The sequence below is a fragment of the Hyla sarda genome, chromosome 5 (genome assembly GCF_029499605.1).
Source record: "Hyla sarda isolate aHylSar1 chromosome 5, aHylSar1.hap1, whole genome shotgun sequence".
NCBI classification, from domain to species: Eukaryota; Metazoa; Chordata; class Amphibia; order Anura; family Hylidae; genus Hyla; species Hyla sarda.
Genome location: NC_079193.1, coordinates 72973692 through 72994667, shown reverse-complemented (window position 1 = coordinate 72994667; position 20976 = coordinate 72973692). Strand labels below are relative to the sequence as shown.

The 20976-nt window shown below is 44.4% G+C and overlaps 1 protein-coding gene across 7 annotated transcripts in view; it reads right to left on the bottom strand.

Moving 5' to 3' along the window:
- LOC130273234 (mitogen-activated protein kinase kinase kinase 3-like) overlaps positions 1–20976 on the bottom strand; it is a 209900-nt gene that overhangs the window by 88697 nt on the left and 100227 nt on the right. For 4 of the 7 annotated variants that reach the window (XM_056519672.1, XM_056519670.1, XM_056519671.1 and 1 more), the window contains exon 3: positions 297–394. In XM_056519672.1, the coding sequence (XP_056375647.1) occupies positions 297–394 (98 nt within the window). Of the gene's footprint in view, positions 1–296; positions 395–518; positions 644–1217; positions 1235–1482; positions 1501–20976 lie in introns of those variants that run through there. The other 3 variants (XM_056519675.1, XM_056519676.1, XM_056519674.1) reach the window with 3 other exon arrangements.

Below are 20976 nucleotides of genomic sequence, written 5' to 3'. Positions count from 1 at the left end.
ACAGTGATGCTACATGTTTTTTTCATATCTGTGACATATATGTAGAGCTCAGCTAGGTAAAGAGTGGAGTAATTCTTCTTTTGGGTACATGAAGCTTTCCACAGTTTTCTTATTTGTGACATGAGCAGAAGGCACTCCCATGATAGGTGACCAAAACATAAAGAACCACTTCCAACTCTAAAATACTAGTTATGTACGGGTAAGTTACACATCAAAGTATCATAAAACTTGACCGTCTTATCAGTACCGCAAACATTACAGCTGGCACTAAAAGTAAACAGGAAAATATGAATTACCTGCTTGTTATTTTTGTTTCGATTACTGTCCAACAATCCTCCGCATCTCCCCAGGGCGGCCAGATCCTTCATAATAAGATTGAGGGCTTCCTCTTCATCTGAAATAAATCCAAGAAGTTAAGTCAGAATAACATAGTGGAAATATACAGCAAGTAAGAGGTATACAGGCTGTGGCAGCACAATAACAAATTGGTACAGCTTAGCTTATTAGGGTATATGGACCTCAAGATGCCACCTATGAGCCAGAGCAGATAGCCATGCACTGATCAGCAGCTACTCTCACTCCAGTTCACTTTAAAGAGGTACTCCGGTGGAAAACAATTTTTTTTTAAATCAACTGGTGCCCGAAAGTTTAACAGATTTGTAAATTACTTCTATTTAAAAATCTTAATCCTTCCAGTACTTATGGAAGTACTGTATGCTCCACAGGAAGTTCTTTTCTTTTGAATTTCCTTTCTGTCTGATCACAGTGCTCTCTGATGATACCTCTGTCCATGTCAGGAACTGTCATGGACAGAGGTGTCAGCAGAGAGCACTGTGATCAGACAGAAAAGAAATTCAAAAAGAAAAGAACTTTCTCTGTAGTATACAGCAGTTGATAAGTACTGGAAGGATTAAGATTTTTTATATAGAAGTAATTTACAAATCTGTTTTTAACTTTCTGGCACCAGTTCATTTAAAAAAATTTTTTTCTATTGGAGTACCCCCTTGAGCTGAGCTGCAGTAACCAGGCTTGGCCACTAGGCCAACGGACACAACTGCTTCTGGCCACATTCACAGTAGAGATTTAGCTGCTGCAGTCTTGCAGAACAGCTGACTGATGGCCTATCCTAAGGGATGGCCATTAAAGGGGTACTCCGGCGCTAAGACATCTTATCCCCTATCCGCCACTGGGGACCCCCGTGATCTTGTACTCAGCACCCCTTTATAATCAGTCCCTGGAGCGTGTTTGCTCCGGGTCTGATTACTGGTGATCATGGCATGGAGGCATGTGACATCAAGCTCCGCCCCCTCAATGCAAGCCTATGGGAGGGGATGAACATGCTCCAGGGACTGATTATAATGGGGCGCTGCGTGCAAGATCAGGCATCTTATCCCCTATCCTTTAGATAGGGGATAAGATGTCTTAGCGCTGGAGTACCCCTTTAATCAATTTTGGCAAAAAAACAAACAAACAGTTTGATACCTCAAAACCCAAACGCTACACTGAAAAAATACAGACTACAGAACTCAAAATGACATCAGACATTGGGGGAGATTTATCAAAACCTGTTCAAAGGAAAAGTTGCCCATAGCAACCAATCAGATCGCTTCTTTCATTTTGCAGAGGCCTTGTTAAAAATAAAAGAAGCAATCTAATTGGTTGCTATGGGCAACTGGGCATTACACACAGCAGGAGAAAAAACACCCATTTTTTACACAGACTCTACAAATTTATGGACAGTTGGCAACTTTGACATCACCTCCCTCACAGAATTATAGTAACACCCATATTGCTCCCTTGCATGATGTAATTCCACAACTGCTTAGAACAGTGGTCCTTAACCTGGGTTCGATCGAACCTCAGGGTTTCGGTGAGTCAGTCCCAGGGGTTCGGCGGGGGAGGTCGCAACAGGACAGGCAAACCAAGCAATTGCTCGGGGCCCTGAGCAGAGCTGGTGTTTGCCCGTCCTGTAGCGACGGGGTAATTCCCCCCCATCACTATTAACTCCCTGCAGCCCTGCATCAAGTTTAAAAACGCAGGGCAGCCGGGATATAGCGCACACCGGGACATCACTGACGTCCTGTGCGTGTGCCCATGGAAACGAAGGCGCCGAGGACCGGAGGATAGAGAAGAGGAAGACGCGCACTGGCCAGCTTGGTAAGTGACCAGCGGCACGTCATCTTCGGTGCTCCCACCACCGGTCCCGAGATCTACTGCTATAGGTGGAGCAGTGGTTGGAGCACTGAAGTGGGCAGTACACAGGCATACAGCCTCCAGCCATACACTGTATATGGCTGGAGGCTGAATGTCTGTGGGGGAACACTGCCTACATCAGTGGTCTTCAACCTGCGGACCTCCAGATGTTGCAAAACTACAACTTCCAGCATGCCCGGACAGCCGACGGCTGTCCGGGCATGCTGGGAGTTGTAGTTTTGCAACATCTGGAGGTCCGCAGGTTGAAGACCACTGGCCTGCCTAATGTGGGGGAAAACTGCCTGCCTAATGTGGGGGGGGGGGGGAGGGGGGACACTGCCATTGTTGCGAAAATGACATGAAAGTGGCACGTGCCAAGGTAAAGCCGCGCATTTCTGAACTGGTCTCTGAAAGACAGCAGAAGTCACACTGATTTGCAGTAAATATTCATTATGTTTTTGTGTGAAAATCCTGTTTTCATGTGCTATGTGTGAGTGGAGCATGTGTCACACGTGTCCTATGTATGACTGGCCTGTGTGCAGCATGTAGCATTTCCATGCTAGAAAACACGTGCCATGTATCCTGGGCTGGTAGCATGTGTATATGCAACATGCTCAGCATGCTAGTGAACTGTCTTTGCGGCACGTATTACTGTATATGTGACTGAGTATATATATCATTTTAGTTCTTTTGCTGGCACTGAAGGGAGGGGGCCCACATATACTTCTTGCACAGGGGCCCTATGATGTCAATGTCCGCCTCTTCACCTAATTAAAACCATCTGATTGTTCTCAATTGTTTTTTAGGACTAAACCCGGCAACAGGCATTGTATTAAAATTTGGCTGCATTCTGGCCTTTAACAGAAAACACACACTCCTATCTCGGAATTACGCAAGCTCTATAAATTAAAGTCTGCTGTATTAATGAACATGGGATTTGTCTACGTGATTTCTGGTACAGTGGAGGGGAAGACAAGGCTAAACACTTCCAGGAACAGTCCTGCATGTTAACTGTCTATTCATCTGTCAAACTCCACAGACTTATCAAGAAATAACTGAGGAAAACAGAGCCGCCATCTTAAATGTATAGGATGCTTTAATAAAGCAGACCCTCTTAAAAGGGTACTCCGGTGAAAAACATTTTTTTTTTTTTAAATCAACTGCTGCCAGAACGTTAAATAGATTTGTAAATTAGAAGAAGAAAGCAGGTAGATGCCAGCGGATAAGAAACTTCACCTTTATTTTCATCACGTTAAAAGCATAGACATGGAGAGACTTCAATAAGACATGTGGATAAAATCCTTGGGATAAGCGCCAGGCGTGACGCGTTTCAGGTCATGTGACCTTTCATCAGATGCATGGTGGAAAGCCGAAGGGAGGAGAATATATCTAGCCATGCAAATGGAACAGGTGAGTGGAAACCACTAACCTGGGATTAACCCCATAAGTTCCGACGCTTGCAAATACCCTTCAGCTGGACACCAAGAATAAAGGCAAATACAGCATAAGACAATTTCTAGTTACAATACAAAGATCGTCAGCATGAGATCATTTCTTTTACCCGTATGTATAGGAAAACTAAATACAGACAAGAAATGCAACCATAACAGCTATAATTTAACATACCCGTCAAAAATGACATTATTGATTAAATTAGAGTTGCAAGAACCATCAATAATGCAGAATAACGTCTGACTTTAAATTCAGACCGTGCGGTTGAAAAGTGCGTAAGGAATAAATCCAAAAAATTTCTCTGTTATGTAACAATTTTAAATGGTCACCTCCCCTATCTGGTAAAAACACAACTTCAATACCTGAAAATGAAAAATCAGAGACATTGCTGCCATGAACATTTTTAAAGTATTTTGATACATTCGATGCGTTAGTATAGAAAATGCCGTTAATGCCTCTCAAGTGTTCTTGAATTCGTTTTTTTAATGGTCTTTCAGTACTGCCAATGTAGGAAATATGGCAGCTATTGCAATCTATTTTATACACTACATAAGTGGACTCACAATTAATAAAATGTTTTATGAGGTCTTAACGGCATGTTCACATACAACGCACCTGGATAAACCGCATTTGAAAAATCCTTTTAGTTTAAGCCACGATGGACAAAAATTGGCAGAGGGTGAAGGGGGTAAGGCACTAGGAGATAGAAGATTGCCTAAATCTGGGGCCCATCTACTGGAAAAATGTATACCGTTCTTTAGATATTTATTCAAAATTGTGTCCTGACACAAAATCGGTAAAAATGTTTTCATAATGTGTTTAATATAGTTGAATTCTAAACTATAAGTTGTTACAAATGTAGGTTTAGACAGGGAGTTAGAAAATGCAGGTTTAGATATGGAGTGAGAAGGTTATCTCTAGTTTTTTATTTAACCTTGCATTTGGCTCTATTCAGACACCAGGGTTGATAACCCCTGTGTCGTAAGCGATGAAAATTTTTTTTCGACTCGATTTGAAAAGCTTCCTCTGTAGAACAGTTCCTGCGGGCACGAGTCAGTTCACCTACAGGGACAGCTAATACTGTATGTTTAGGGTGACATGACTCTGCTTCCAAGATGGTGTTACCTGCCGTGGACTTTCTGTATGTAGAGGTGTGAACACGTTCCTGTTTCGTTTCAAGTAAAATATCAAGAAAAGGAGTGGAGGACTTGTGCCAGGTAGATGTGAAAAATAAATGATGAGGGTTCAGAGGACGACCAAATAATAATGACATCATCCACATATCTCCCATACCAGACGATATGGGAGAAAAACGGGTTATTGTCACAAAATATATATTACATTTCCCACCAGTGGACCAAAATATTAGCCACCGGCGGGGAAGATTTGTCCCCCATTGAGGCACCTGTCCTCTGAACATAGAATTGAAAACTGAAAACTGAAAAAATTATGAGTCAAAATATACGATAATGCATCTAAAATGAACTGGCACAAGTCCTCACTGTAAGTGGAAAAATGATGTATAATGTCCGAGACAGCGCGAAGAGAGAGTGAATGTGGTAGGGAACAATAAAGGGGTTCGATATCAATGGTAAGCCATGAGTAAGATGTATGCCATTTAATTTTGCCCATTATCGACAACAAGTGTTGAGAATCTTTTATATGGCTAGGACAGGTGGAGACTAGGGGGTTGAAGAAGGGAATCGACCCATTCGCATAGGGGTTCATTAAGGGAACCGATCCCCGCCACTATGGGTCGCATAGAATTTTAGGTAATGAATGAAAAACAGGTGAAATGGGTTAGAAACCCGCATATAGTCTAATTCTTTTTGTGAAAGAACCCCTAAGGATAGGCTGTCCCATAATATTGATTCCAATTTGATGGAAAAAAGGGCTGTAGGGTTATATGCAATAGGAGTGTATTAAATTTGATCACTTAAAAATGAAAGTGAAAAAAGTTTTCCAAAACTTAACTACGTAGTAATAATTTTAAAATGGACTACGGGTAGTCTGGTATTTATTAACTGCGACAGTTGCAACTGCGCAAAAAAAAGTCACAACAAGGTAAAAAATTGACTAAATTTACTCCAGCTCAAACATGAAGCAGAAAAAGCTACTACCAAAATAAAAAAGGAAAAATTGCTTACGTGAAAGAAAATTATCAACAGGCTGAAACCAGTTGATAAATAAGTCACACATAAGCAAAAAAAAAGTAAAGAAAAAATTACTAAAAAAAGGAATACATAAGCAAACATTGATAAATGTCCCTCATTAATGGACATATTCGGAACAATAGAAGCTTCATCTGACGAAGGAAGAATGCATAGCTCTACAGAATCCACTAAATCAAAATGCTTTTTTAAGGTTAAAGACCTAATAAACTTATTAATGTCCAGAATTGTATTATAAACATTAAAGCGGATGGATGGTGAAAAACCAAGTCCCTTGGCCAAAACAGAAATATGTGAAGAACTTAAAGTCAACGGAGACAAAACAATAACGTCCAAATTCTCGCTTACTTGTAGCGCCTTTTGTTCTCCCTGGTTGATCTTCTTGGATTTATGTTTGCGGCCCCCCTCCGCCTGCGTTTTTTGAATGCCTTGAATCGGTGGTAGAGTTTACCTGATTATTGGTAGTGCGGTCATCCGGAACGGAAAAGTCCGAAGCATCAGATTCAGTGTCAGAGGCCTCGGATTCAGCTGAACTAAAGGTTACACGTTGATTTTTAGAATTAGAATTATTTTTTCTAGGGTTATGGCTGGCTCCGTCTCCTTTTTTCAAGATGGAGCGAGAAGGTAGAAATCTGTCCCAAGCTCCCCATGCGTAGACTTTATTAGACTGATAATCGTGCAAGTCCCTCTGGAATTAACTTTTCTTGGTTTCATTAATAATTTGCTCCAGGTTCGATATATTTTGTTTCAATCTCAAGTCATGTTCACACAGCAAGGTGGTGCCAGCATGTGGGGATAAAAAGTCCTGTGTTTTTTTTTATGTCCGATTTAACTTGGACTAATGATTCCTTCTCTGACAAAATCAAGACATTGATTAACTTTGCAGAACATTCATTCAGAGCGTCATTCCACATTTTCTGATGTTCTTCCTTACTGTCAGTGGTGGGAATTTTCTTCAGGCGTAAGCCTTGTGGGATAAGTCCTTTAGATAGGTATGTTTCCATTGAAGTCATTTCCCACCAAAGTTTAGTTTCTGTTACGCCTAGCGCTCCGGGTCCCCGCTCCTCCCCGGAGCGCGTACGGCGTCTCTCTCTCCGCAGCGCCCCGGTCGGTCCCGCTGACCGGGAGCGCTGCACTGTCATGGCCGTCGGGGATGCGATTCGCACAGCGGGACGCGCCCGCTCGCGAATCGCATCCCTGGTCACTTACACGTTCCCGTCCCCTGCTGTCATGTGCTGGCGCGCGCGGCTCCGCTCTCTAGGGCGCGCGCGCGCCAGCTCCCTGAGACTTAAAGGGCCAGTCCACCAATGATTGGTGCCTGGCCCAATTAGCTTAATTGGCTTCCACCTGGTCCCTGACTATATCTGACCTCCTCCCATGCACTCCCTGGCCGGATCTTGTTGCCCTTGTGCCTAGTGAAAGCGTTTTGTGTGTCCAAAGCCTGTGTACCAGAACTTCTGCTATCCACCCTGACTACGAACCTTGCTGCCTGCCCCGACCTTCTGCTACGTCCGACCTTGCTTCTGTCTACTCCCTTGTACCGCGCCTATCTTCAGCAGCCAGAGAGGTTGAGCCGTTGCTAGTGGATACGACCTGGTCACTACCGCCGCAGCAAGACCATCCCGCTTTGCGGCGGGCTCTGGTGAAAACCAGTAGTGACTTAGAACCGGTCCACTAGCACGGTTCACGCCAATCCCTCTCTGGCACAGAGGATCCACCTCCTGCCAGCCGGCATCGTGACAGTAGATCCGGCCATGGATTCCGCTGAAGTTCCTCTGCCAGCTGTCGCCGACCTTCCCACACTGGTCGCCCAGCAAGCCCGACAGATCGCCCAGCAAGCCCAACAGATTGCCCAACAAGACCACCAGCTGTCGTACTTGACCACCATGACTCAGCAACTCCAGTCGCAGCTACAGCAGATTCAGTCTCAGCTACAGCAGCAGCAACCATCTCCTCCGCCAGCTCCTGCACCTCTTCCGCAGCGAGTGGCCACTCCTAGCCTCCGCCTGTCCTTGCCGGACAAATTTAATGGGGACTCTAAGTTTTGCCGTGGCTTTCTTTCGCAATGTTCCCTGCACTTGGAGATGATGTCGGATCAGTTTCCTACTGAAAGGTCTAAGGTGGCTTTCGTAGTCAGCCTTCTGTCTGGAAAAGCCCTGTCATGGGCCACACCGCTCTGGGACCGCGATGACCCCGTCACTGCCTCTGTACACTCCTTCTTCTCGGAAATTCGAAGTGTCTTTGAGGAACCTGCCCGAGCCTCTTCTGCTGAGACTGCCCTGCTGAACCTGGTCCAGGGTAATTCTTCCGTTGGCGAGTACGCCATACAATTCCGTACTCTTGCTTCTGAACTTTCCTGGAATAATGAGGCCCTCTGCGCGACCTTTAAAAAAGGCCTATCCAGCAACATTAAAGATGTTCTGGCCGCACGAGATACTCCTGCTAACCTGCATGAACTCATTCATCTAGCCACTCGCATTGACATGCGTTTTTCTGAGAGGCATCAAGAGCTCCGCCAGGAAAAAGACTTAGATCTCTGGACACCTCTCCCACAGTCTCCATTGCAATCTGCGCCTAGGCCTCCCGCCGAGGAGGCCATGCAAGTGGACCGGTCTCGCCTGACCCTGGAAGAGAGGAATCGCCGTAAGGAAGAGAATCTTTGTCTGTACTGTGCCAGTACCGAACATTTTTTGGTGGATTGCCCCATCCGTCCTCCACGTCTGGGAAACGCACGCTCGCACCCAGCTCTCGTGGGTGTGGCGTCTCTTGATGCTAAGTCGGCTTCTCCACGTCTCACGGTGCCTGTACGGATTTCGCCTTCAGCCAGCTCTTCCCTCTCAGCCGTGGCCTGCCTGGACTCTGGTGCCTCTGGGAATTTTATTCGGGAGTCCTTGGTGAATAAATTCCGCATCCCGGTGACCCGTCTTGTCAAGCCACTCCACATTTCCGCGGTCAACGGAGCCAGGTTGGATTGCACCGTGCGTTTCCGCACGAAGCCCCTCCTAATGTGCATCGGACCTCATCATGAGAAAATTTAGTTTTTGGTCCTCTCCAATTGCACTTCTGAAATTCTCCTTGGACTACCCTGGCTTCAACACCATTCCCCAACCCTGGATTGGTCCACAGGGGAGATCAAGAGCTGGGGTACCTCTTGCTTCAAGGACTGCCTTAAACCGGTTCCCAGTACTCCCTGCCGTGACCCTGTGGTTCCTCCTGTATCCGGTCTCCCTAAGGTCGTTATGGACTCTGCCCGCCTTAAGAAGTGCCTCTCCCCCCCTCCCAGTCCAGTCAGGCAAGCCTCGGTGCCTCCTCATGGCCCTCGTCCTGGTGTCACACTGCCCCGTGCCAGGCCTCGCCCTCTGCCCTCCCTCCCCATTCCCACTCCTGCTGTACTGCCTGCCGTTGAGGAATCCCTCCATCCTTTCCCGGTGTCCTCATCCCAGGGGGGGCAGTTACTGGACAAAGAGAAGGGGAGACCTAAGGGGGGGGGTACTGTTACGCCTAGCGCTCCGGGTCCCCGCTCCTCCCCGGAGCGCGTACGGCGTCTCTCTCTCCGCAGCGCCCCGGTCGGTCCCGCTGACCGGGAGCGCTGCACTGTCATGGCCGTCGGGGATGCGATACGCACAGCGGGACGCGCCCGCTCGCGAATCGCATCCCTGGTCACTTACCCGTTCCCGTCCCCTGCTGTCATGTGCTGGCGCGCGCGGCTCCGCTCTCTAGGGCGCGCGCGCGCCAGCTCCCTGAGACTTAAAGGGCCAGTGCACCAATGATTGGTGCCTGGCCCAATTAGCTTAATTGGCTTCCACCTGGTCCCTGACTATATCTGACCTCCTCCCATGCACTCCCTGGCCGGATCTTGTTGCCCTTGTGCCTAGTGAAAGCGTTTTGTGTGTCCAAAGCCTGTGTACCAGAACTTCTGCTATCCACCCTGACTACGAACCTTGCTGCCTGCCCCGACCTTCTGCTACGTCCGACCTTGCTTCTGTCTACTCCCTTGTACCACGCCTATCTTCAGCAGCCAGAGAGGTTGAGCCGTTGCTAGTGGATACGACCTGGTCACTACCGCCGCAGCAAGACCATCCCCCTTTGCGGCGGGCTCTGGTGAAAACCAGTAGTGACTTAGAACCGGTCCACTAGCACGGTCCACGCCAATCCCTCTCTGGCACAGAGGATCCACCTCCTGCCAGCCAGCATCGTGACAGTTTCCTTAACAAGAAGCTTTTCCAAATAGTTAAGGTGCATTTTAAGTTGTATGTCATGTGAAGCTCGATCCATGTCGAAAATTTCCAGTGCTGCATTGCAGCGTTCAATGCGGTTTTCAACGTCCATTAGGAGAAGTAACCCGTCATCTTGGGCTGGGAACAGAGCACCGGTCTCCGCTGATGAGGACATGTGATCCGGTAATTTGTAAATGACTTCTATTTAAAAATCTTAACCCTTCCAGTACTGATCAGCTGCTTTATGCTCTTTTCTTTTTAAATTTCTTTTCTGCCTGACCACAGTGCTCTCTGCTGACACCTCTGTCCGTATCAGGAACTGTCCAGAGCAGGAGAGGCTTGCTATGGGGATTTACTCCTGCTGCGGACAGTTCCTGACATGGACAGAGGTGTCAGCAGAGCGCACTGTGGTCAGACAGAAAAGAAATTTAAAAAGAAAAGAACTTCCTCTGGAACATACAGCAGCTGATAAGTATAAGATAAGATATGATTTTTAAATAGAAGTCATTTACAAGTCTGTTTAACATTCTGGCACCAATTGGTTAAAAAAAAAAATAGTTTTTCACCAGAGTACCCCTTTAAGGCTAGGTTTACATTGCCGTTTGCATCTGACCTGTTCAGCGTCTGTTTGGCTTTTTCTGTTCTTGAGCAGAACAGAACCTGTAATGGGTCGGATGCAAACGGCTATTGCTGGGTCCCAGCGGACCCCATTCACTTGCGTGGGGTCCGTCGGTGGTCCGGTAATTTTACAGGTGTTAGGCGGAGATAAAAATAGTGCTTACGCTAGTTTCTTATCAGCTAAACTTGACGGGACTGCCGACGGAGCTCCACGTAACAGAGCCCGATAGCAGTGTGAACGAACCCTTATAGTGACATTGTAGATAGCCCAAGGTTACGTCATTTCAAAGTAAGACTATAAAAAGTTCAAGTCCATAATGTTTAACCTGTTACTGGCGCTGATCCAAAAGAAGCAACAACAAAACTCTGCTTAAGGTAATCCACCCTCATACAGGAGATAAAATAGTCCAGACTCCCCACTTCTATATAATTTGATTAATTAAAGAGGTATTCTAGTGCAGTGTTTCCCAACCAGTGTGCCTCCAGCTGTTGCAAAACTACAACTCCCAGCATACCTGCCTGCTGGGAGTTGTAGTTTTGCATCAGCTGGAGGCCCCCAGTTTGGGAAATTTTGTTCCTGTCAATTACATTTATCCTTATAACGTTATAAGGAATGTCCGAACCGAAAACATGTGCGGACATTCCGCACATTTGACTAATGCGGCAGGTACTGGAAGTGCTTGGAAATGCGCTGTCTCATAAATGGCAATGCATTTCGTTGCGGGATCCGTAGAGAGAATAGACGTGTCACTTTGTGGTGGGGGTCCAAGCTCTAGGTCCTCTCCTCCTCCATCACCAGTGTGATAAGAAGTGCTGCACTTCCATACAACTCTACAGGGCTTACAAGAACAGTGCTATCTAATGGAGATAAAAATGATCATTTCTATTGACTTTGGTGACTCTTTTAGGCCATCAATCACAATTACCCCAGATGCTTAAAAGAGCCCGGGTTACAAAAAACCTTAAATATATATCTCAACTCCCCTAAATTTTAACTTTTATTTAGATAAATGTAAAATGAAACCATGATAAGGACACACTGTTAAGAATATAGTGAGTTGGCCCCTATAGTACAATGAATGTCTATCCACACTACTGTCGACAAAGTGGAAGCCTGTAGGGCTCACCACATAGACGTGGAAGATTCTCCACCTATAATGTCAAACTGGAGTCCAATACACCAAAACTAGCACCCCTCTACATGTTTTGGTGATTCATCACCGTCATCAGGAGGTATTGAGGCAAGGAGGTAATAGGAACAAAATAATGTGCGGACATATAGTTACACTGTACTGATTTTACATTAAATTACTAAAAGGCTTTATATACATTATTAAATACACTATAAATAAAAAAGATAGTTAAAAAAAATAGAAGATTATATTTTAATTTAAAACTCACATGGACCCCTTAGCCATTTTTAATATTGTAGGGTGGATGTTTCAGTCCCTGTACGCTGAAATAAATGGTTCCCTGCTTGAAAATGTAAAACAATTTTGTTCTAAAAAGAATAAATTTCATTCCCTACAATTTTTCCCATCCCACTGTATTTATTTCTTTTTTCTTTTAATGGTAACCTACAAAATTTTATTTAAAAAAAAGCTAACTCTATCCCTTTTTTAGATCTCTATAGTCAAAAGGGAATAAAAACCGCCTGCAAAAACGCCAATGTTAAAACCCACATGGCTTTTTTTTTGGGAGTTTTTTCACTCCCATAAACTTCTAAGGGCGAAAAATGCCGCAATTTTTTTGAAAAAACACCTAAGCCTCAACATGAGGGTTTCAAAAACTGCCAGGGAGCTCAAAATTGCACAAAAAAAAAAACGCAAAAAAAAAACGCCAAAAGGATTAAAAAAACGCCAAACTGAAAAACGCCAAGTGGATATGGCATTTTGCAGTTCCCTATTGACTTGCAGCTAACATCTGGCTGCTGCGTTTTTTTTTACAGAAAAAACACCATGAGGCAGAATGGGCGTTTTTATTGGCGTTTTTTTAAACCAAGCCAGTCTCCTCTCAACAAAATGGCAAAGATTGCAAGTGCTCCTTAACCCCTTTCCGCTATAGGGTGTATGCATACGTCCAATCATCCGACACGTTCGTGCAATTGGACGTATGCATACGTCATAGCGATCTCCGGCACTGCCGCGGGCAGCGCAGGAGATCGGCGATGGGACCTGGCTGTTAATCACAGCCGGAGTCCCGCCCTGTCCTGATCACGGCATCTATGGTGTTGACAGGGGGAGCGCTCTCCCCCTGTTCTCCAAAGGCGGCGCCACGATACGATCGCGGGTCGCCGTTGGTTGCTATGGCAGCAGGAGGTCAGATCATGACCTCCTGTCTGCCTGCTACGGAAGCCTGTGAGATCCAGCCAGAGGCTGGATCGCACAGGCTGTAGTGTCTGCAGCTCATCAGGTGATACTGTGCTGCAGTACAAATGTATTGCAGCATAGTATAACCTGTAAAAAGTGTAAAAAATAAAATAAAAAGTTCTTCAATAAAAGTATGAAGTGTAAAAAAAAATAAAAAAATGCCTCTTTCCCAAAAAAAGCCCTGTATTATCACCAAAAAAGATCAAAAACACAAATCATATACATAATAGGTATTGCCACATCCGTAATGATGTGTACTATAAAACTATAATGTAAATTATCCCGCACGGTGAACGCCGTAAAAAAAAAAAAACATAAAAAAAGCGCAGAATTCGCCAATTTTGGTACAAATAGCGGAATAAAAAAGATCAAGTGGTAGCACAAAAAATAATAGCAATAAAAATTACAGCTCATCCCGCAAAAAATAAGCCCTTACTCAATGACGTCGACACGAAAAATAAAAAAGTTACGGCTGTTGGAAAATGAATGGCAGAAAAAGAATTCTGCTCAGAAAAGGAAAAAAACATAGAAAGCTATATAAAATGGGTATCGCCATAATTGTACTGACCCACAGAATAAATATAACATCACTTTTACCGCACAGTGTACACCATTAAAAAAAACAACACAGTTTTTCACAATATTTTGAAGTTTTTCACAAAAAATGCTGCATGTGTCAACAAAAATGCACCACTTATATAAAGTACATTATGTCACGATAAAACTATCTCAGAATCGCTCTGCTCAGAAGAAAGCGTTCTAAAGTTATTACCAGTTAAAGAGATACATGTCAAATTAAAAAAAAAAAAGAGCCTGGTAATTGAGGTAAAAAATGGGTCCGTCCTTAAGGGGTTAAAAGGGTTATCCAGGATTAGAAAACAAGGCAACTTCCTTCCTGAAACAGCGCCACTTTTATCTTGAGTTTGTGTGTGGTATTGCGGCTTAGTTCCATTTAAAATGAATGGGACTGAGTTGTAATATCACACACATCCACACACAAGAGTTGCACTGTTTCTGGAAAAAAGCAGCTACGGTATGTTTTTTTCTAAGTATGGATAACCCCTTTAAGATTTAGCTGAGACTGAGATTGCTCAATTAGCATATTTTGCACTTAAAATAGTTTTATCCAGTGGCAAATGCATATAAAACATACAGACATGGGGGGGGGGGGGTATTTTTTATTCCGTGCGTCAGGGAAGAGTGGTAAAGTTGTGCAATTTTTTTGCGCAAACTTCATTTTGCCACTCTGACCCGATGCAGGGAAGGATAACCTTCAACTATGGAGGTCAGAAGTGGGTAGCAATGTCGTAAATACAGAAATAACCTGGGCCGACAAGTGTTTCTCATACATTGAGGCCCAAAACTGCTGATATTCCCCACGTAAACAAAGACCTTTTCAATATTCACCTTTCGTTGTATAAAATATAGCTTCTACACCGCCGTTTTCCAAACAGTGTGTCTCCAGCTGTTGCAAAACTACAACTCCCAGCATGCCCGGACAGCCTTTGGCTGTCCGGGCATGCTGGGAGTTGTAGGTTTGCAACAGCTGAAGGCACATGTGGGGGAGATTTATCAAAAACTGTGCAGAGGAAAAGTTGCCCACAGCAACCAATAAGATCGCTTCTTTCATTTTGCAGAGGCCTTGCTAAAAATGAAAGAAGCGAGCTGATTGGTTGCTATGGGCAACTCAGCAACTTTTCCTCTGCACAGGTTTTGATAAATCTCCCCCCACACGGTTTGGAAAACACTGTTCTATACTATTAAGTGAGCTAATCCAATACTTTCTCAGTTGGGTGAAATGCGTACATTACGGACTGTCGGGGCATGCTGGGAGTTGTAGTTATTCTATACTGTTAAAGGACATCTGCAGCATAATTAACACTTATCCCCTATCCACAGGATAGGGGATAAATGTTTGATCGCGGGGGGTCCGACTGCTGGGACCCCCTGTGATCTCCTGTACGGGGCCGCGGCTCTCCCGTGCAGGGGGCGTGCCGGCCGCAGCATGACGTTGCTGGCACGCCTCCTCCATACATCTCTATGGGAGAGGCGGGGAGGCAGTGTTCGTGCCTCCCCGTCTCCCCCATAGAACTGTATGGGGACGGGGAGGAGATGGGGCGTCACCGTCGACCTCTAGGTCAACGCTACGCGCCTTCAGCGCTCACTATGAGCGCTAATGGCGGTGCCCCGTTAGGGAGATCGAGGGGGGTCCCAGCGGTCGGACCCCCCGCGATCAAACACTTATCCCCTATCTTGTAAATAGGGGATAAGTGTATATTGTGCTGCAGTTGTCCTTTAAGTGACCTAATTTCATACTTTAGGACTACGTTTTTGTAGACTTACAAAAAAGACACTTCATAATCTGTGGTTCACCCATGATATGTAATTCATGATCATATATCAAGGAACATGAAGAACTATCCCCATTTCTAAAATGGCTCTTATATGGATTGATGCTGACTACTGTGACTTGGTAAAAACAATCTTGCATGGAGAGATGCAACTGCACGCTGGGCTGTTGAGTAGCCAAGGGAACAAACGTTGCAAATATTTGCACAAACACAACTCCAAAACAAAAGGTGCGCTCAACAATGAAATTTAAATTAAAAATATTTCATCTTTATTATTATGACAAATCATAAAAACAGTACATCAAAAAGGAATAAAAATATGGTCATAATAGAGGAACTAATATCTAAGGGCTGGGACTGTGGGAGGGTACATCTATTAAAGTGTACCTGTCATTAGCAAAAACTCTTTATATAATGTTGATATTACCATTATATGTATATTTGTAATATATATTGGTTAAACAATGTGTATATTTTTGGACAAAAAAAAAAATGTCCCTGCAGCTATTGCCTGTGTGTCTCTGTGAGGAGACCAAATACAGGAAGTAAGGGCGGGACAAGCAGGGATTTGTGCAGGCTCCTGGCTCCTCAATCAGCCTGCTTTGTGAGTTGGAAGCAATTCACTTGTCCTCCGTGTACAGAGCCCTGCTTGTCCTCAGTGTACAGAGCCCTGCTTGTCCTCAGTGTACAGAGCCGCGCTTGTCCTCAGCGGGCAGAGCCCTGCTTGTCCTCAGTGTACAGAGCCCTGCTTGTCCTCAGTGTACAGAGCCCCGCTTGTCCTCAGTGTACAGAGCCCCGCTTGTCCTCAGTGTACAGAGCCCCGCTTGTCCTCAGTGTACAGAGCCCTGCTTGTCCTCAGTGCACAGAGCCCCGCTTGTCCTCAGTGCACAGAGCCCCGCTTGTCCTCAGTACACAGATCCCTGCTTGTCCTCAGTGCACAGAGCCCTGCTTGTCCTCAGTGCACAGAGCCCCGCTTGTCCTCAGTACACAGATCCCTGCTTGTCCTCAGTGCAGAGCCCTGCTTGTCCTCAGTGCACAGAGCCCCGCTTGTCCTCAGTACACAGATCCCTGCTTGTCCTCAGTGCACAGATTCCTGCTTGTCCACCCACACATGGCCCATGACGACCAATCCACTTTCCAGGAAACTGTTCATCTACGAATGCTCGGACCTGACACCCATAATGGGGTGGTGCACCATCTTGCTGGAAAAACTCAGGGAACGTGCCAGCTTCAGTGCATAAAGAGGGAAACACATCAAGTGGATTTGTCATCATGGGCCAGTTGAATGGCCCCCAAGGTCTCCCGATCTGACCCCCTTAGACTTAATTTTGGGGTCATCTGAAGGCAATTGTCTATGCTGTGAAGATACGAGATGTGCAGCACCTGAAACTACGGATACTGGAAGCCTGTGCTAGCATTTCTCCTGCGGTGTTGCTATCAGTGTGTGAAGAGTGGGAGAAGAGGGTTGCATTGACAATCCAACACAATGGGCAGCACATTGAACACATTTTATAAGTTGTCAGAAACTTGTAAATAACTCATGAAAGAATAAAGTTACGTTAAAACCAAGCACATCATTGTTTTTCTTGGGAAATTCTCAATAAGTTTGATGTGTCACATGACCCTCTTCCTATTGAAAAAACAAAAGTTGGATTCAAAATGGCCGACTTCAAAATGGCCGCCATGGTCGCCACCCATCTTGAAAAGTTTCCCCCCTCACATATACTAATGTGCCACAAACAGGAAGTTAATATCACCAACCATTCCCATTTTATTAAGGTGTATCCATATAAATGGCCCACCCTGTAAAAAAAATCTCTGACCTACCATACAAAGTATAAAATATACAATCAAGAGGTTCCATCACAAGATACGACATAAAGAAACTTTAACAATGACATAAAAAAACAACAATCACATGGTTTCAGCATTGGTAATTGAATCTTATTTGCCAATTGCATTTATGGAGTTATATTTAGGGTACAGTGTCTATTTATTCTACTAAACACTTAAATATTCAACCTGGTATTTTGGTATCAGGGTAAGGTTTATTTATAATAATTTAGTTGTGATGTGGAGGATAAAACATAATCCTTCCATCTTTGGGATTCTTTGCCATTTATCCATTAAAAAGGAAATAGAAACCACACACTAAATCAGTGACATATGACCAAGTTCTAAGAGCTTATACGCTCAGTAGAGATGAGCGAAGTTACAATGATTCGATTCGTCACGAACTTCTCGGCTCAACAGTTGCTGACTTTAGCCTGAATAAATGAGTTCAGCTTTCAGGTGCTCCGGTGGGCTGAGACTCTCTCCTAGGACTGTATCCACCTTTTCCAGCCACCGGAGCACCTGAAAGCTGAACTCATTTATGCAGAATAAAGTCAGCAACTGCCGAGCCGAGAAGTCCGTGACGAATCGAATCACTGTAAGTTCACTCCTCTCTAGTGCTCAGTCACACCGTGCAAAGATCCTGTATGAGTTCCCCTAAAGTCTTTACTAAACAACAGGCAGCATGAAACACTGACAGGCTTCTCTATCACAACTATCTATGATTCACTCGGAATGGATGTGCTGCTTCAGGAAAACTATAGTTAGAACTTTGTCCGGGAATGGGGATTCCCTACAATAATGCATGCCCCACTGCTGCTCAATTCACGCACAAAGACAAAGGGGGGTGTGTATGAAGCTTTTTACCCAGTTTTTTTCTCTGTGATTTGTCGCAATTTTTCCTTTATGTCATTTTTTGCGACAAATGTTTGCGCCAAATGGTTTAGAACAAAATCACTGATTTTGATTTGTTAGTCGTGATTTCAGTTACAATCATAACTTGGTATGAAATTCATCATTTGCGACTTTTGTTTGGCGCATTTTCGGCCGCAATCATGCCCGTTAGGTCGCAAACTTGCACCAAGAAAAAAAGTGACACAGAAAGTAGCTAAACAACATTACAAGGTAGAACTCAGGCCAAACACAGTGGCACAAACAAAACAAAAACAAAGGACCACAAAGCAAAAAACCCCAAAAAATGATGTTTAGCTGAGGTAAAAAGAAACATTTATCCCAGTCAAACATTTATCAAGCCTAGGAACAGAATTTTAAGTTGGAAAAAGGAACTGGGTTAGATTTACCTTTGTGAAGCAGCGCAAAATCCAAGTGGAGAATTAACAAGTTTCAGCCGCTACAACACAGACAGAAAATGTTGCCTGGAATTCTGGGGCAGGATTCTGTGCATTTTATAGGCGCATCAATTGTGCCAAATTTAACAAGTGGTTAAATCTGGCGCAAAAACGCACCATTTGTCGCAAAAAAACATACATAAAATCACACATTGTTACACCATTATTGATAGATGTCCCTCAAAGGATCCACATTGTTACCATTGGTGGGGTCCCAATGGGCAGACCCTCACCGACCTAATACTTATCACCTATTCTAGGCATAGGTGATAAGTATTTATCTTGGGATGACCCCTATGAGTTCATAGCAGAATTAGGGAGCAGTGGTGAAAGGTAAGATGGAAATCCTGAGTTTATATTCCCATTAGGAAATGCCTGCTCTGTCAATCAGTGGCTAAGCTAGTGGCTAAATTTCTCGTGCTGATCCCAACCCCAAAAGTGCTGGAGAGCAAGAGCGAGGCTCCGTGAGAATGAAGCAAGGATGGTAAGTATAGGTTATATTGCATCTTAAGACCTGAAGTAGTAATAATCATAAGAATGTAATTAACTAGTGCTCAAACTACTGATTGTCTAATATACAGTGAACCCATGTTCAACATATGATAGTTTAACATACAAAGGGCTCTGAGTGCCTAACATATGTTGTATATATCTGTATTTCAGCACCATTGTGTTGTGTACGGCTATCCGGTGGCGCTGACTGCTGCAGCCGGGCCGATTATTGTGCCTCACTTCAACATTCCACCACTTATACGCTGTGGTACAACTTTATCCAGCAAAGACACTGTGAGTCTCAATCACTCACGTGTCCTTTGGGTCCACGGCTTCAGCTCCCCCGTCCTTGTGCCGCCCCCTCAGACATGTCCAATAAGCCTACAGCCTCTTGCTGATGGCGTCCAATGAGCGCTGCCCTACTCTTCCCTCACACGCTACTGATACCACTGTACCTCTAGTGTGCACAGCAGTTGTAGCAGCGTGGCCATGACAGTGTTAAAAGCATTGTCCCTATAGCCACTGCCCCGTATGCAATTTATACAGTATGCGGCAGAGGGTCAGTATATACCGTATACATTATGTATACTGTACAGTACTGACCTCATCCTTTCCTCCTAATATATGCTTTTCTATATACTGACCTCACCCCTTGCCTCTTATATAAGCCCCTATATACTGTACTGACTCCTCCCTGTCCCTTATATTTGCCCTTATATCAGTGTTTCCCAACCAGGGTGCCTCCAGCTGTTACAGAACTACAACTCCCAGCATGCCCGGACAGCCTTGGCTGTCCGGGCATGCTGGGAGTTGTAGTTCTGCAACAGCTGGAGGCACCCTGGTTAGGAAACACTGCCTTATATACTGACCTTTCCCTTATCCCCTTAAAGGGGTACTCCGGTGAAAATCTTTTTTTTTTTTTTTTTTTAAATAAACTGGTGCCAGAAAGTTAAACAGATTTGTAAATTACTTCTATTAAAAAAATCTTAAACCTTCCAGTACTTATTAGCTACTGAATACTACAGTGGAAATTCTTTTCCGTTTGAAACACAGAGCTGTCTGCTGAATCACGAGCACAGTGCTCTCTGCTGACATCTCTGTCCATTTTTAGGAACTGTCCAGGGTAAAAGGAAATCCCCATAGCAAACATATGCTGTTCTGGACAGTTCATAAAACGGACAGAGGTGTCAGCAGAGAGCACCGTGCTTGTGATGTCAGCAGAGAGCTCTGTGTTCCAAAAAGAAAAGAATTTCCACTGCAGTATTCAGCAGCTAATAAGTACAGGAAGGATTAAGATTTTTTAATAGAAGTAATTTACAAATCTGTTTAACTTTCTGGCACCAGTTGATTTAAAAAAAAAAAAGTTTTTCACCGGAGTACCCCTATAATATATTTCGGAGGCTCAGGAACCAATTATCAGTTGTCCATAAAGCACATACAATGGTTTCCACATACAATGGTCATCCTGCACCAGAATAATATAGTATTGTGTGAGGGACCATTGTATTGCCTATATTGGGCTTTTGGTGGCAATCCTCTATATATGTTATATGCATGTACCAAACAAGATCTACCGTACATTACATCATATCAGTTGTCATTCAACCATCCACTTTACAATGACATAGGCAAAACTAAGTGGAATGTAAATACACATTTGCCTTGTACCTGACTTCTTAACCATTGCAATGTCTATATTGCCTCCTCTATACAAGGGAGTAAACCGAAGACGTGTTGCTGGAGTCCAAGTTGTATTAACCATTAACATCTCCACAGAAACCAGAACAAATATCAGCCTGGGAGGAAAGGCGTTGTAGCTAGAGCTTAATCCAGTGTTTCAGAACTAGGGTGCCTCCAGCTGTTGCAAAACTATAACTCCCAGCATGCCTGGACAGTTGGCTGTTCGGGCATGATGGGAGTTGTAGTTTTGC